Genomic DNA, 17,212 nt, shown 5'->3' on the forward strand with positions numbered 1-17,212 from the left:
GCAGAGTTATAATGACTTTTACATAGTCTTGTTCATGCCTATCTATCTGTCCTCAGTCTTACAAATTCAAGAAGATAAATATTTACAGCATGGGAGGCCATTTATTGATGGTGTGCACCCCTTATAAAAATACTATATAGACACTCCAAACAGGACTTAATCATGTGCACACTTGATTGTTTCTCACTTTCTACAGGCTAAATTTTTGTGAAGGTTTGATTTTGTAAGTGCAGTTTTAATTTAGTTTTCTCCTTTTAAATCAGGTGGCTGCTGATTGTTTTTTCAACTCAAGGAATTGATGGGGTAAGTGACATTAATATTTACTTTAGGCAGGTGAGAGAATGGCAGAGTTCAAGCAAGTGGCACCGCATGCACCAAAATGACCAATAGTTCTGTGGAAAACCGTAATGTTCCTTTCTGTATTTCTGCAGTTCTGACTTTCCTTTCTGCTACTCAGCTTACATATTTTGCAATTTTTCTGGATTTTCCTAGATTCTAATTCTGGCTTCTTGAGGTGCTTTTGGAAAGCTGCATGTAGAAAACCCTTCCTTTTTCACTGAGTCTGTCTCCTTTCTCATAAAGTCTCTTTAATGTTTCTGCATTATGGCACATGTCAATTCTTGCTTTCTATTCTGCTCTGTATGTTAGCCTAGATATTAAGCTGCCTTCTAAGGACAGTCTCATCTCTCTGAAGCAAAGATTTCACATATAATATAGTTTCAATGTCTACTTTATTATCCTCTCTGTACTGGCCTTCATATTTCCCTTATGTTTGCAGTGCCTTCACTGAAACTTCTTTCAAGTCCATCCTTATTGTATTCTTTCAATATTTAAAAGCTCTTTTTTTTTGTGGAGTTGTTTTTTTTTTTTAATCCCCAAACTGATCCCTTTTTATTGAAGCTGTTGAAGATGGAAATATTTTTTTTAAATAACTGTTCACTCAGAAGAAAGGGTAATAGTTCTGTTATTGGAAAGTTGTATTATACTGACATTCCAGGAGAGGCAAGATTCTAACTACTATGTGAGAGACCAGTGTGGAGTAGATTAGGTAATTTCATGGGAAATGCAGAGTGTGAAAGACAAGTAGTCTGTGAGAGAGACCATCCTACCCTCTTGTTCTGAGTTTTGGGAATTCCAGATATTCTAAAAATGTCACAGATAGAAAGAATAGAATTTTTCCTCCTTATCTAATATTTGTCAGTGTTTTCTCCTTGAAACATTGAAGTATGAGCCTATAGTGTTCTGTTGGGTATTAAAACCAGTAACAATACAATCTTGACCTTGATAATAATGAGAACCCACACAGAGGAAATATTTGTTTTATCACCATTTACTTGTTTACCTACATTATTTTTAAATCTTTTACCTCCTTGTTAAAATTCTTTTAAAACTATCTTCAATAATTTACACAGTTTGACTAAAAAAAAAAGTTACTTAGTGGACATTCCAACTTAGTTTAAAAGTGTATATCATGTGTGTTTATTACTGCATTTGGAAAAATAGAAAAGAACAATGAAGTCGTGTTCATTTACCACAGAGAAGATCTGCTGAATTTATATTTTGTTGTGTTTTTATTTCCCCATGAATATTGTTTTTTTCTCATTGCAATTTGATGAAGAAAAGCAGTCACTTTTTTGGTATTAAAAGGACAATAATTAAATTTTTTAATACAAGAAATAAGTAAATTAATAGTAAACAATGCATAATTACACCATGCATATACTTACTTTCATTTAATAGACAAGAATTAAATTCAAGGTTTTATCTCTTAGTGAACTTATTGCTACTTCACCTTGTTTTGTTTTTTATAATTTCATTGTAGTAGAACAATCTCCGAAAATAATGTGATGGATTAAAAATTTTACATTATTGCAAATTAAATTCTGATTCTGTTAAATTCATTTCAGGTGCAGCTGGTTTTGTAGGTTACATTTGGCTGTAATATTTAGTGTTATGTAACATAACTTGTAGTTAAGGTCTTCCACCTTCTAGAGCAACAAGTAATAAGCTTTTACTTACTGCTTCTGTCTTGCCAGTATGTTTATATTGATGAGAGACCTTTTGCCTTGAAAATCATCTGATTAACTAATATGTCCAGCTGAAAGTATTTGATGATGTAATTGTCTGTTGTGCATTGATAAATCCGTAGCCTTTCAATTTTTAGGGAGGATATGCATATATTGATCCATGTGGGGGACAGGATTGTTCAGTTTGTCGGTGCTTTCCAGAAAAAGGATCAAGGGTAAGTTGTGATTAGAGCTAATGATAATTACTGTTGTAAATACTGTTCATTTTCTGCACATTGCTGTTCTTGAAAATCAACAATGTTGATAAATCAATAAATTAATATTCAGGCATAAATGCATCTGACAAACTAGCATAATTCTGTCACTGGTGTCAAGTACAGCTGTCACTGAAGAAACCTAAGATTGTTTGTAAAGAATTGTGTTTCTAGTTGGGTCTGTACTAATCATGGTACCTTTCTTGTATTAAGGATTCTTTGAAATCAGTCTAAGAATTAGACACGTGTAATTCCTAACACATGTACAGTATAGACATTTATGCTTGTTTTCTACTAAGAGGCTGGTTGAAAGAAAATGTCCATGCCATTCTTTAGTTTTGTGAGAAGGTATTTCTTATTTGGGTTAGGTGACTAAAAATGTTTGGAGACTTTTTATCTTACTCGCTTAAGATACTGACTTTAAAAAACCTCCGAATTCTCTTTGTCTTATGAATAATTATGAAACAGCTCCAAGGCATTTTCCCATTACTTGCTAAAATTAGTAACTGTGCGTGTTTCTAATTGCTAATTGAAATATGTCCAGTGATGACTAGTTTGTCTTGGCTATGCTCTCTCAGAATACATCTCTATTAGAGGTAGCAAATAACATAAATATTGTGTGAGGAAAAAAACAATACATATGTATATGTATGTCCTGATTAGTGATCAACTGAAAATTGTCAGTGATGAAAATTGTTTTCCACCAAAGTACTAATGGTTAAGTTTAGGTTTAAGAAGGTTGAATATGATGGATCAGTTTGGGATGATCAGATGGATCAGCTCAGAAGAGCCATTTCTTTGTGTACAACCTGAGTTGCCAGAAAAGCAAGACACACCTTTTTCTTCCTATGCTTCTGCAGTTAGCTGCATGCTTTGCTGTGTCATGATCACTGCCCTGGTGTCCTTGGATCCTATCCTAATCCTCCAGGATTATGTCTATGTGAAAGTCCTCCATGCTGTAGGATTTTCATAATAGAGGCCTAGGATACGTATATCTCTGTAACACTGTGCTAACAAAAGGGCATCCCAGGAAAAGTATTTTGACTGGTGCCACTGCAGTGTCTCTCAGTGCTACTGAACAGACTGTTTTGGATACCAAAAACCTGATCCGAAGTGCTATTTGAAAACAACTGACTTTCAAACTAGGCAAAATTTTCTTGATTTGGGTTCTCACTCAGTCGCCTGGAAGTTCTGAATTACATGCCCATAATCAGTCAATAATCAATACCTCCTGCAGTTGTTCTGACTCTCCTAGGCTGTCCTCATCACAAGTAAACTGTACTATGATTCATGCATTTGCAGTTAGTTTTCTAAATTATTCCAAGGAACTGGACCTAAATGCCAAATAGAAGTGTAATAAACATTTCAAAATGAATTGAATGTTGATATGCAATTTTAAGTCTGAGAATTTTACCATTTTCTGAAAAAGCTCTGAAATAACCATGTACATGTACCCTGATGGATCATGGATCAAGTGTCTCCAATGTTATATGAATTTATATTTCAGGCAGTCATTTATATTAATATTCTAGAAACAGAAGTACTCTTCAGACTGTACATGAAACATGTCTTAACTAAACACTGCTTCACATAGATTACTGCACATGTTTTCTATACTGATGTATGGTGATGAATAATTTTCTATAGGATTATTTAATCTTTTCTTTCATACTACAATTCTTTTGGTTTTTAGACTTTGCTGTGTTCTGCTTTTACACTCTGACACACTAAGTTTTCTCTCTGAACTTTTGTGGAGACTACCCATTACAAAATAAAAGATTAGTTTATCTTATTGTTAGCTTCCTAGAATGCTAAACATTTGCTTTATCTGCTTTTCTGTCTGAATTCTCCTCTGAGGCTGGTTCCTCAGAGTTTTGCATCTTCCTCAATCCTGTCTTGAAATTATAAGAAATAAATGGTTATTAAAAGCTTCTGGCATTGTACAGTACACAAACCTAAATATTCAGAAATTTTGGTATTAGGACTTTGCCTTCTATTTTCCCATTTGAAAATATTTTAAATTTCAACATCAAAAACCTCCTTTATTATAAGTGGACAAGATGATGATAAGGTTTAGCTAGAGAAAAGCTAACCATGAGAATAAGAAAATGAAACTGCCATGGCCATACTTGAATGTATTGTTACTGGGCAAGTTGAAAGAAAAGTAGAAGCAAATAGCTGAACTTTCATTTAATATTTAAATAACACCATTATAGCTATACATCAGTTGCTCTACTGGGCTTTAGAAGAGCTTGTGTACCTGTGATTTTTAATTCTCTTATACATATATAATTCTGTGCAATAAATATGTTTGCACTCCTATTCATTAGCAAGAAATCACTGTCTGAAAAAACATTTTAGTCATTACTGCTAGTATATAATTACAATTGTTCACATCACAATGAAATTTTGACTTCTGTTCACTTGGGGTTACAGTCTTGTTGGAATTCATCTTACATGATACTGTTTATCTTTTGATCTTATGTCACATCTCAAAAGGACTCTTTCTTCCATAAGACAGTGTCACAGTACAGCTGGTGTGTAGCTGAACAAGATAAATCTGGCCATAACATAAACCCAATTTGGCTAGCCTAGTTTGTTCTAGAAAAGAAGTAGAACAAATCTCTGGGTGAACAATGATAGGATCAATTTGGACTCAAACAGGAACCTCACCCCATCATGTTCAATCTAGAGTGCAGACATCTGTGCAGATATCACTGCTCAAGCTGGGTAGTGTTAAGACCCAAACCAATCAGCTGTCTAAACCTGGGAAATTCAAACCCCCTATAAAAAGAGCTGCCATAATAAACTCCTGGCTCTTTGTGTCATGATCATTGGACTTGAGTTGTGAATCTGTCTCCAACCTACAACCACACGTAACAGGACACCATTAAATGTGCTGCTAAACCTCTTTGCCCATACTGTGTGTTATTATACCTAGACATTTCAGAACTGTAGAACAGATAAATAAGGCAAAACATCATTAATGAAAGTGTATATGATAGTGAGTGTTCTACCTGACTTAGATTCTTTTCCCCCTCTTCCTTTTTGGTTGGCTGCAAAGCCTGGGATTTCAATTTTCAGTAAAGACACCTTTCCACCATTTCATCCTCTTTTTCTACATTGGAAAGTTGTTTCCTGGAAAACTCCTCTAGTGTTGTATCACCAGCTTCCAAAACTGCTGGCTGCTCTAGTAGAATTTAGATAGTTAAAAAAATGTTTGCAGTTAGCACTGACCAATTGTAAACCTGTCCTGTGCTGACCCCGGAGTTTGATCCTATTGAATTCCGTTGGCTTTGTTTTTAGTTAAGTAGATTTGGGAAGCAAGCATCTATTCATGACTCAACCTGATCTGGCTTCTATGGGGTCATGTGAAATGCCTGGATCAAAGTGAATAATAAGTATAACTCAGCAGGACCAATGTTCGTTCTTTTGCAGATGAAGCAAGAGGCTTATTTTTATCCTAGTGTAGGGGAGAATGCAGCAAACAGAAATCTAAGAGGAGGGTTTTACACTTTCTGACACTTCAGATGTAAGGAGTAAGCATTCACAAGAGATGCTGAGTCACTTGGGTGTCACAGGTAAGTTAGGAAGCATCAGCTGGTATCAGTCAGTGCAGGGCAAGAATGCACTGCCCTGGGGTAAGGATGAGCAAAGGGAGTGAGTAAGGCAATACTCCAACACTGCTTTTCTTGTAACATCTCCCTAGTAGATCTTGTGAGCTGCCAAATTTCCTTAGTAGGTTCCGTGGGTTATCCGAGTTCAATTTACAGCACAGTGTAAACATATTTAAAATGCATTAACTCTGAAAATTGAGCAAATTCTATCTGTTTTGGGAAGTAAGAGGCATTTATTTAAAGCACACCTTTTTTGCATGTCAGTAGGCGGTGGTGGTCTGTCATTCACATGGAATATCCAGTACTTGTATTTGAATTTTCAAGTTGCATACTCAGTAAATAAATACGTAAAATCCTTCTGCTTGGCTTAAAATCCACTATCAGAGATATATGTACACTAGCATCTGAGGAAATGCAGATTTCTCCCATTATTTGCCTTCTACTTGTTGATAATTTTTTCCCACTACATTAGCTGTAAGTTTTAAAGCAGAAGATTCCTGAGACCAGTTACACATTTCACTTACATTCACTGAGAACCATATTATGTTTTTCTATAAAAAAGACCCAGAGAGCTGAGACTCCATAATCTATATCTGAAGCAGATCACACTTTTCATTTTTATAACTGGGCAGAGGAATAGGCAGTGTTCTGACTGCAGAAGTTAGGATTTGAACTAGTGAGGAATGGATCCTACTTACCAGAATGTGGAATAGGAACAGAAGCACTGCAGTCTGTAAGGAGAATCACACCAGTAACTTTGAAGTGTTCATCATATATGATACCCAGCTACAGCCCCTGTAAATTAACATTTTTCATATTAGACATATTTCATATTTTCAGAAGTTTTGCTCTTTTTAATTATCCCTCCTTTTGTTCTTGAGCATCTTTCTTTTCTTTATACTTTTGGTTCCCCTGTCCTACCATACTAAAAATGGTAGTTTTTCTCAGTTGCTGCAGATTGCCAAGCTTTTCCACATCAAGCAAGATAAAACTCTACAAAAGCATTCTTTTTTACAGATTTGAATCAACCAAAAATTGTCAACAGTGACCAATAACATGGTACAGAGCAAAACTCAATTTTATTTTATTAGCTAAGCTGATGTTAATTATTTGTGGTCTGTTTCTGTAATATCTATGTGCTCTTTGTAGCTCTCTGCTTTCAGCCATTAGCAGTTAAGAGTTTCAGTGCTAAATCATGGTTTGTTGAGTTTGCTTAACACAATAGTGACACCCACTGGCTTATTGGATAGTTTTTCTTTTCATAGTTCCCCAGGGTTAAAACCTAAGTATACGTTGTGAATGATGTTTTCAGCACATCACTGTGATTTGTTGTGCTTCCGTGAAGTATCACTGAATACTAAGCTTCATCATCAGGTGTTTTGTTCTTGTAGCATATTATATCATTGAAAAATATAATAAAGTTGCCAAGTATGATAAGTTGCCAAATTTTTCAATAGTTTAGAGCATGGTTCAGATGTTCTTTACAAGAAAGATAGATTATTTACAAGGGCCTGTAGTGACAGAACAAGGGGTAGTGGTTTCAGGCTGAAAGAGAGTTTAGATTTGATATGAGGAAGGAATTCTTTACTCTGAGGGTGGTGAGGCCCTGGCACAAGTTGCTCAGGGAAGTTGTGGATGCCTTTTCCTTGGAAGTGTTCAAGGCCAGGTTGAATGGGGTTTTGAGTGACCTGGTCTAGTGGAAGGTGTTCCTAACCATGACAGGGGGGTTAGAACTACCTGATCTTTAAGATCCCTTCTATCCCAAACCATTCTATGATTCTGTGAAAAGTCAAGCTCTAAGCATTATTATTATTATTGCTTTTACTTGGCTAAAAATCTATGAAAAAGAAATTATCTAATTTGGTCTATTAAGAACAAGAGACTGGATTTAATGCCAAATAGTGTGATTTCTCAGATTTATTTTTATCGGGCTTATATTTAGAAGAGGATTTGTTCTGGGGGGTTTTTGAGCCTTGACTTACAGTGAAAATCAGTTTGGTTCTAGTCTTACACAGTGAGGAGTAGAATCTTCCCAGAATGGACACCCCTCCAAGCCCTGGAAGCTGGGGCTGTGCTGTGCAATTGACCAGCTCTTCCAAAAGGGGAGAGGACATGGGTGGAGCTTAGACCAGCAGCAGATGCCCCCACCTCACTAACCAAATTACAAAATAAAGCATCTCTCCAAATGCCTTTGTGAGCACTCCTGTCTTGTCCACAGACTGCTTTACTTTCCTTCTTGCTCTGTCCCGCTCCTGATGAAATGGGAAAGACTGGTTACAAGGCAGAGTCCAGTGCACAGGGGAAAGGGTTGCTGTATTATTTGTCTACAATCTGTGTGGAGTTGCTGGGCATTTTCACTTTTGTTCTTACAAACAGAAGGTAAGTGCATTTCACAGATCACTGGAACATCTCCATAGCCTGTAACATAGGGTACTGTCCTCATTGAAGGTGATAATTGGGCTTCTTTTGACTTTATTGGTAACAAGAAGCAAGACAAGTCACTCAAGTAGCATGAAGGGTTTTTTTCCCCCAATTAAGACTCCTTTAAAACATTCTGCTTGAGACAGTTAAGTGCTCAAGGCATTCTCAAGACTGCTCTTCAGTCGCATGCATCAAAAAAATTAATTCCAGATAACCTTGGCTATTGCCTTTTCTAAGCAGTATTAAATGTTTTGTTGCATGATTCTGAAGTATTTGCAGTCTTAAGCATAGTTAATTAAAAAACAATATAGCCTTGTTTTGCTTGAAGTCAATTTCTTACTGCAGGTCAAGCCCAGGATATGCTAAAATAACAGACCATAGTCTTGGCATGGTAGCTCCTGACCTAGACAATTAGCAAGGCACTGAAAACCTAGAAGAATTTATTGGCATCAGATGGCAGAGCGGGCATAATATTCTGTTCATTTTATCTGAGCTAATTTGTCATTTCCACATGAGCATGACTACCTTCATCCTCTTTATTTTTACAGCTGTCCTGAGACTGTAATGCTGTGGTAGTCACATTGGATGGGCACAAATAATAGATGTGATAATAGATGTTATGGCATGGTATCAGTTTGGTCTTAACAAAGCTCCAGTCATTATCAGTCTTTGAGCTGAAAGAAAGAGAGAGAATCCATCAGCTTCACATGGCATGCTAAAGTTGTATCAGCTGCCAAACCCATTGTGAATTCTGAATTCAGTGACTCTGTTCTATGACTTCATTACCTTCTGCTGAAGACCATGGAGTCAATTAAATTCACAGGGTAGTAGCAAATGAAGACATTTTATCAACCTAAAGGACTACATGTCCTGGAAGTGTTTATTTGTTAATTATAATAACTACCAAAAAATGCCTGGAGTGTCTCAGCTTTTTTTCTGAGTGCAATAAAAATGATATTTTCTAACTGTCCAAAGGATATACCATGTTTTGAAAATTTTCTTTTTCATTTCTTGAATGCAGAGCATATACGCTATTAATTAAAAATAATAAAGTTGGTGAAGAAACCTGTTGTCAGCAAAATGCATTAAAAGACAAAGTCAAAAGCAAAACATCTTATGCTTTTCTTTTTCTGTTGGTGAATGATGCATTTTGCAAGGTAATAGCTAGTTTAGAGGACTAAAAAGCCGTACCACTTCCAGTAAAGTTAATGGTTCAAACAGCTGTATTTTATTATATTATTAGTCTGATTCTTTTCATTTGTACTGAAAATGATGCTTTAATTAAAATGGTCATCCAATTATTTTTTTCAATCAAGTATTTAAAGGGCTTTATAGCTGCCTTAGAAGTACTTCAATTAATGAATACATTTTAACATAGAATGAGCGAGGCACTTCCAGTAGACAGGCTGCAACTGTTCATGCAAACACTCAACACCTGGAATCCCCACTGTCCATTCACTGTTAACAAGGAAGCAAAATCATCAGCTTTTAATACCAGTAGCCCTTAATTTGCATAATATCTTACACTGCTGAAATTCTGGTATCACAAAAATTGTAACTCTTAGGCAAGACAACATGCTGCTTCTGCCCTGCAATTTTTGCCAGTGACTTCTCTGGAATCAGAATCATGGCTGAAGTGAGAGGAGCGAGTAAAGATAGATGAACATGACTCATATGAAGATTCTTTTTTCAGGTGGTCCTTTTTTCTAAGTGTAGGACTTCTTTTCCCAGCCTCTGGACTAAGTTCCTGTTTGTAGATTAAGGGCCAGTGGTCATCCAGCCCTACTTCCACTGTGGCATGAACCTGTAGTACGTTCCTGTCCAGACATGTAGTAAATTACCCATTCTGTTGCTTTGCTGATTTGACTGAATGATGCATACCATGCATTTTTTCACTTCTTGTCCAACTCTCAAGTCATACTGATTTTAAGAAGACAATTAAAAAATAAATAAAAGTAAAAGAAGTTTAAGTCCCTGCTTGTATTTCACAAGATTTTGTCCAGACAGATTCAGCTTGCTGAAGTGTTTACACTGACGAGCAAGCATTCAGTTATTTTGCCTCTAAAGCTACCTATCTTCTTACATTTGTCTTTTATTTCCATCTTTTTTTTCTTCCTTCAATCCATTCATAAACGTAAAGATATAGTTTGTTATTTCTGTGAATACTGAAATATCTTTTACTGCCCTCGAGTGGTCCTAAAGCCATATGGTTTTCTCAGGAATGTATGGGGTTTGATTTTGCTCTCTTTTAAAATAGTGAATTATAAATAGTTATAATAATTAATTCTATACTATAATAAATTATGGATTATACATATTGTGTAACTAATGTAATACCTTATAGTTATAATGGTTTATTATAATGAATGGATGAAGTCTGGAAAGAAAACAAAACAGTTTTCAGTTTGCAAACAGAACAAGTTATATGTAAATAAGGATAATGATATACAATGTAAAAGATATATAAGAGAACTAAAGACCTGCTAATACATAGAGTTTTGTAGGGTGGAAGTGTAGACAGCTCACATGTGAAGTCTGGTTAGAAAGCTTGCTTTATTCAGCACTTTGAATCTATGATTGTATAGCTGTTGAGCCGCACAAAACAAAAATTGCATCACATCTGAAACAACTCCACACCAGTGTTATGGACTGAAAAGTCCAGTTGGTGTGGGAGGTAATTTTGCTTCAGAGAAAGTATTTTACCTTGGAAAAGTTAATAGAAATCTATGGAGATTGTATGGTCATGAAGGTACAAATACTGAATTTAGAGCCATTTATAGATGAATTACATTCTTCAGCATCTCAACCCATTTTAATACAATTTATTACAATTGCTAATTTCTGTAAATATGTTAGCTATTAATTTTTTCTCCAGAAAACTTCACAAGTTTTAAATAAACACTAAGATATGAGAGTAATTATGAAAAATGTGAGCTAGCAAAACTTAAGATAATTGGCATATCATGACTTGAAAGAGGGAACTTGCTCGATTTGTTCTGATTGTGTACAAAGTCCCTTTGTCTAAAGTGAGTCCTCATTTCTGTGGTGGGGAAAACACAATACTCATTGAAGTCCTAGGCTTGCAAAAGGTAATACTTAAATTGGTGGAACCAGGAAGACTTTCAGGTTATCCCAAGCATCTCAGAGAGGTGGTCTTGGAGACCTGATGAAGATGAAAAGAAATTATCACCTTGAGCAAGTTGTTCAACTTGAAAGTCATGTTCCTACAGCACCTAATGCGTGGGACAGCTTTGCAGGCTGTCCAGCAGCTGTTTTGACTCATGAATATTTATGCATTGTAAGCCTTGTTTTATCCACAGAGTCATCTCTGAATTGCTGTAGTAGTCATTCCCTTCCTTGGACTCTTTTCAGGGTCAGCCTGGTGAGCTGGGAGCTCAAGGTCCAATTGGGTCCTTGGGACCTACAGGACCAGCTGGTCTGCCAGGGGAGAAAGGACAGAGAGGTGAGAATGGGAAGCCTGGGCCAGCTGGAGAAAAAGGTGATAAGGTAGGAAACACCACAGACAGCTCTTTTAGGTGTATGCAGTATGTTGTTGTCTCTGAATTTCTTGCCTTCAAGTGTTTGAGTCTTTGCAGCAGCTTTCTCACGCTGCTTCATGTAAACAATATGTATCCTTAGAAATTATCTCTATGTTTTGCATTCTTGTTCTCTGAGAGAGAACTTGACTGATGGTCATATTGACCAATGGAGTCAGGAGGTTGTAACCTCCTTGGGCCAATCTTGGCCCTCTGTACAAAATGTATATAAGCCTATTGAAGTCAGATAATAAAGAGCTTTCCATATTTCACCAAGCTGCTGCCTGCTGTCCTCGGTAAAGGTCCACTCCCACGTCACAACGTGTTGCCCCTCTAAAGGCTGGGGTAACAGTATGTAATGTTAAATGTTGATAAGTGAAACAGAACCCAAATGACCAAAAAGCATTTGCTGAACTATACACTTGCTTACACAAAATTCTCACAGAAATTGATTACAGAAAATTAATTCTTAAAAAAATATTTCAGGAGATTTTTTTGCTGTGGATTGCAAAATTAGAATTGTCAGAAGACACAAAATATGATGAACAAACAGACTCTGATGGTCACATACCATGTTGTCCTTCTTAAGCTCAAAGAAGGAGTAGAAATATGGAGCTGGAGGGAGAAGTATGGTGCTTTTAAAAGTGCTACACTAAACAGAATTTTATTACCACTTAGAGAATATAAATTGCAGTTCAGATTCATATCTTTCATATCTGTACAATCCCTGGCTCTTGGTACTTCATATTAGTTTTAATAGCCTAATTTGACTGATCTCAGAGCGAAATCACTAATGTCAGTGTCTAGCACACCTGAGATGTAAATGATGTAAACAAAAATTGTACTGCTGGGTATTACCAAAACAGGAGCAGGATTGTGAAATTATGTACAGAAATATTTTATAAGTTACAGGCAACTTCCTGTTCTCTGTCATTTTATAATCTTTGGAGGATGAATGACTATTGAGTATTAGACATTTGTCCTGTACTGTACTCCCTGTTACATGGGTAACTGTTGGCACTTGTCTTCTGCTAGGCCCATAGAAGTTTGTTTCAGATACTTAATTTCTGAAAATTATAGCCTTTGGTTCATATTTCAAACAAGATTTTTGTTTCTTGCTATATAGTACCACATATTTTTGTTTTTCATTCTTTTTAAGAGTTAATGACCTCATCAACTTTGTTTTTTTCATATCACCTGTTTTTAGGGCCCAACTGGAGTCCCAGGATTTCCTGGTCTAGATGGTGTTCCTGTATGTATTAAACAAATATTTCTTTATAAAAATTACAGGTCTTATAAATTTACAGCAAGTCCTCTAACAGAATAATGCACTCACTATATTGTTTGGCTTTATACTTATTGATGTAATTTCTCTCAGAAAGTTGCATGTTTTGAAAAAACGTAAAATAACTTGGTTAACTTCAGCTGTGTTTCCTTTTGATAACAAATGCCACCAAATCCCAATGAGGTAAGTACAGAATTTTCATGCAGGAGTGGGGCAGTGAAGGCAGAAACTACCCATGACCACGGAGCATATGTCAGAGCGAGGCTTAAAAGCAGTGTATTTTTTCTCTTGGGCTCTATAGCAGACTTTAGGTTTGTTCTTAACATCTCTGAAAATATCTCAAATGATGCACTGTTTTTTTGTTCAAACATTCTGATTTTTGCTTGTAGTCCTTTTGCAGGAGGAAACCCAACCACTGATCCAGTAATTTTAACCTGAATAGGGACTGGATAAGCAAAGTGGGTTCTAAATATGTCTTTATAAGCATGTGAAAATGTATTTTTATGAATGTCTTCCTCAGTGTGAAAACTGGTGAAATAGCATCTGCATTTTTCAAAATACTCTACTAGAAGAGAATTCCTGTGATGTTACCAGTTTCATATGGATCAAACAAAGTTAAAATGTTGAATTTTGAAAGTGAAAACAGAACCAAAACTGAGTGGGTGTTGTAGCATCTGCTTGTCAGCTGTCCACATTTGACAGTGAGACTGTTGCCAAAATGTCTGCATAATATAGAGGTCACAAGCCCAAAATCTGGCACAAAAAAAGGAAGTGTTCCCAAGAAATGTATAGTCATTTTGAAAAAATTGTTAATTTGAAAACAGTGTCCAGAAATTAGACTGAAGCATTTGCAGAGAGGAAGAAAGTAGAATTGACAAGTGTTTCAGGCAAATGACCAGGAGGATACTTTCTTGACGATTTTTCAGATTCCCCCCCAAAAAATAATTATGGGTCAAAATTAATGTTTTGTCCCCATGAAATTCTGTGAAAAATAGGTTTTTTTCTCCAACAGGAAGATCATTCCAAGAAAAAATCTCATTGTTTCATTGCCCAGTTCCTAATTTTTAGTAGAACTAATCCTTATCTGGACACTGGATAGTTATTGCTGGGTTGGAAAAATCACAATCTCAGTAACTACTGTGTGCCTGAGTCAAGCTGTGTCCTCTTTTTACTTGTTTTATCCTAACAATTAAAAAAACATGAGGTTGCTTGAGATGACCTTTTTTTTAAACTTTTTTTGGTGGGTTTTTTCAGCTTTACAGCCACAAGAAAGACTATAGCTAGAGATTTGGAGTCTGTATTCTTTGAGAAGACACAACATTACTTTTTCACTCAACTGAGAACACAGTCTGGTCCTCTTAACCAGTGTTCTCCCTGTTATATTTGCTATGCATCAAAACCCCCAAATAAGCAAAAGATTTACCTCATTTGTTCTACACCACAAAAAATCTTTTCAGAATAGAAGACATTTCTAGTGCAAAAGAGTATGAAACCAGCCCCACTGTGAGAGGTCATCTCATTCACATCTGAGATATATTTGTTTCTGAACTGTTCTGTTAATTTAAAAAGTAATTTCCCATTAATCACGGTGTATTTCTAATAAATATTGATCTGTCTTTCAGGGCCTCCCAGGAAGGGAAGGACCCAGTGGCAAGCATGGTTTGGATGGCTGCAATGGCTCAAGGGGGGACCCAGGATTTCCAGGAGAAAACGGTTATATGGGTCCAAGGGGTCCTTATGTATGTGAAAGGAATTCCCACTGTGCATGTGCATTTCCCCTCCAAGCTAACAGCTCTTAAAATGGCTCTTAGACTGTGGCATTCCCTGCTGCACAGAGAATTCCCAGGAATTCTTACTCAGGTTAATGGGAGTGAAACACACTACCTTAACAGATTAAGCTTGAATGTGAAATAGGCTCCTGTATCCCTGAAGTACATCAAGCTGCCTTGAGAGTTAAATTCTGATTTGCTTCCTCAGAATGTAGCCACACCAGCTGAGGAGGAGTAGCTTGAAACCACAGCACCATTCCCTAATGCTTGAAATTTCTTAAAAGCATTACTAGTAAGGACATACATGAAATGGCTTAAAAATAAGTGGAAGGTTCAACAAGCCTAAGTCCTGTTACACTCTAAGATTTGGTACCACTTTTTTACACGTATGTGCTCTATGTCTCCTGGTCTTGCCTGGGCATGTATCTGTATATGCAGAGATCGTTACACAGTTAAAATGTTTGAAATTAGCACTTCAGTATTTGTTTACTTTTTCTGTTAAAATTGAAGGCACTTTAAAATTGTTTAAGTAGCTGTGTTAGCAGTACTCAACTACTGAAGATAAAAAGATTCTTGTCATTAAGATAAATAAATTACTGTAACACTAAAGAAATTTTGCTGAACAGTTCTAGTCATCAGTCTCTGACTTTTTGTGGCAACAAGTTTTAGTTCTGAATGAATAAGAGCTGATTAGTTGGTCTAACAGCTTCCCTGAAATTTTCTAACACAATAAAAACAGCTGTACTTTACATGAAAAATCAAATGTGTTTAGTGAGAGCTAAATAAAATGCTGAATTCAGCCATTAGAAAAATGTGGAGAGGGTACAAGAGTGTAATGATGTTATCAAGGATAATAGCAATTAGAATAAAAATTCATCCTATGAAAGTTTCATGCTACGAAAGACACAACATTGTAAATTTACTAATAACCTCATTTGTTATACCTCTGAAAGTAACTTGTTACTTCTGCTGAAACTTTAATTTCACCCGTATTTTTTACTTACTATGGCCTTTGAAATAGAGTTTTACTTTTTGTAATTAGACAAGTGACATAAAGGAAAAAGCGGAACATGGGACAAATTACAGCATAAATCCTACCAATTTCAGGAGTATGCTCTGTGGCAGGCATAGAAAAGTATTTGCAACCTAAAAAGAAAAGGGAGACACAATAGGCATGTAGCCTTGGATATGCATACTAAAATTCCAGTGCAAATTAATTTAGCTACCCAGAAAAAACAACACATAGTAACCGTATTTGCTTGTGTGCAAGAATGTTCTTCCAACCTCTCTGTGCAGATTGCCTATTTTTAAATTGATTTGTTGCACCAGGTACTAACTTGACTGTACATTAATTCTTACTTATATATAGTCCTGTATAATTTTATTTAACACCGTGTACATATTCATCAGCTTTACTTCATTGACCTTGTTGGAAAATAAAGTAATTTCTGTCTGTAAGGCTGTAGCTAAGTCATATAGAAGATAACAAACTGAATCTAACAAAGATGTTTTATTATACATGAGACCACATGTAAAATAACTAAAGATAAACACAACTTTTGATTTGTTTAGTGTGTTCCCTAGCAGCTGTTGTTTACCTGTAATCTGTATCCAATCTACAGTAGCTATATCCAGCTGCAGACAGCTGTAATTCTTCCTTTTGTTGTACTATTCCAGGGAGAAATACCTTCCCTGTTTCATTCTGACTGCAGGATCTGGACAGCCAGTTTATGATACCATGAACACTGTACCAGTACAGTTTTAAAGTGGTTGACAGAGTCCCATTTTATTGAGCTCAGTAGTCAGGTGGTTAACTTAGGTAAATTATATCCACTGTGTTTGGATTTCAAATAGAAAAACTTCAGAAATAATGTCTTGATATATCTGTTCTTCAGATACGTAGATATCATGCTCTTAACAGTAAATTGAGCATTACAGTTAAATTTTGCAAAATAAATCTTCTGTTCATGCTAACTCAGATTGAGTTTTTGAGGGTGCTACAATTAGCAGGGTTTTATGAAGAACCCCCCAGCAAGTACCGTGGGAACTTAGTTTTTAAAATCCAGGGCTCTTAGGTATCAGATTTTTTTATAGACTGAAACAAGTTTCCTAATAGATGGAATAATTGAATACTATGCATCTAATACAGTCCATATTTTAATTTTTTTTATCTGTATGCAGTATCACTTTAATTTCTTCTGCATCACACAATGAATTTTCATGGAAGGCAGACTGCTAGTATACTTAAAGCCACTGCCTCCCTGAAAGTAAAAGAAGGTGTAGTGATACTAAAGGCAAGATTT

The 17,212-nt window shown here is 36.0% G+C and overlaps 1 protein-coding gene across 2 annotated transcripts in view; it reads left to right on the forward strand.

Annotated features, from left to right (window-relative positions):
• Positions 1-17,212, forward strand: part of COL4A4 (collagen type IV alpha 4 chain) — a 64,211-nt gene that overhangs the window by 4,621 nt on the left and 42,378 nt on the right. For both annotated transcript variants that reach the window (XM_083868475.1, XM_083868476.1), the window contains exons 3-7: positions 264-303; positions 2,165-2,242; positions 11,692-11,826; positions 13,063-13,107; positions 14,763-14,879. In XM_083868475.1, coding sequence (XP_083724601.1) covers positions 264-303; positions 2,165-2,242; positions 11,692-11,826; positions 13,063-13,107; positions 14,763-14,879 — 415 coding nt within the window. The remainder of the gene's footprint in view (positions 1-263; positions 304-2,164; positions 2,243-11,691; positions 11,827-13,062; positions 13,108-14,762; positions 14,880-17,212) is intronic.

Source organism: Zosterops lateralis (assembly GCF_965231275.1).
Source record: "Zosterops lateralis genome assembly, chromosome: 10".
In the NCBI taxonomy this organism is placed as follows: domain Eukaryota; kingdom Metazoa; phylum Chordata; class Aves; order Passeriformes; family Zosteropidae; genus Zosterops; species Zosterops lateralis.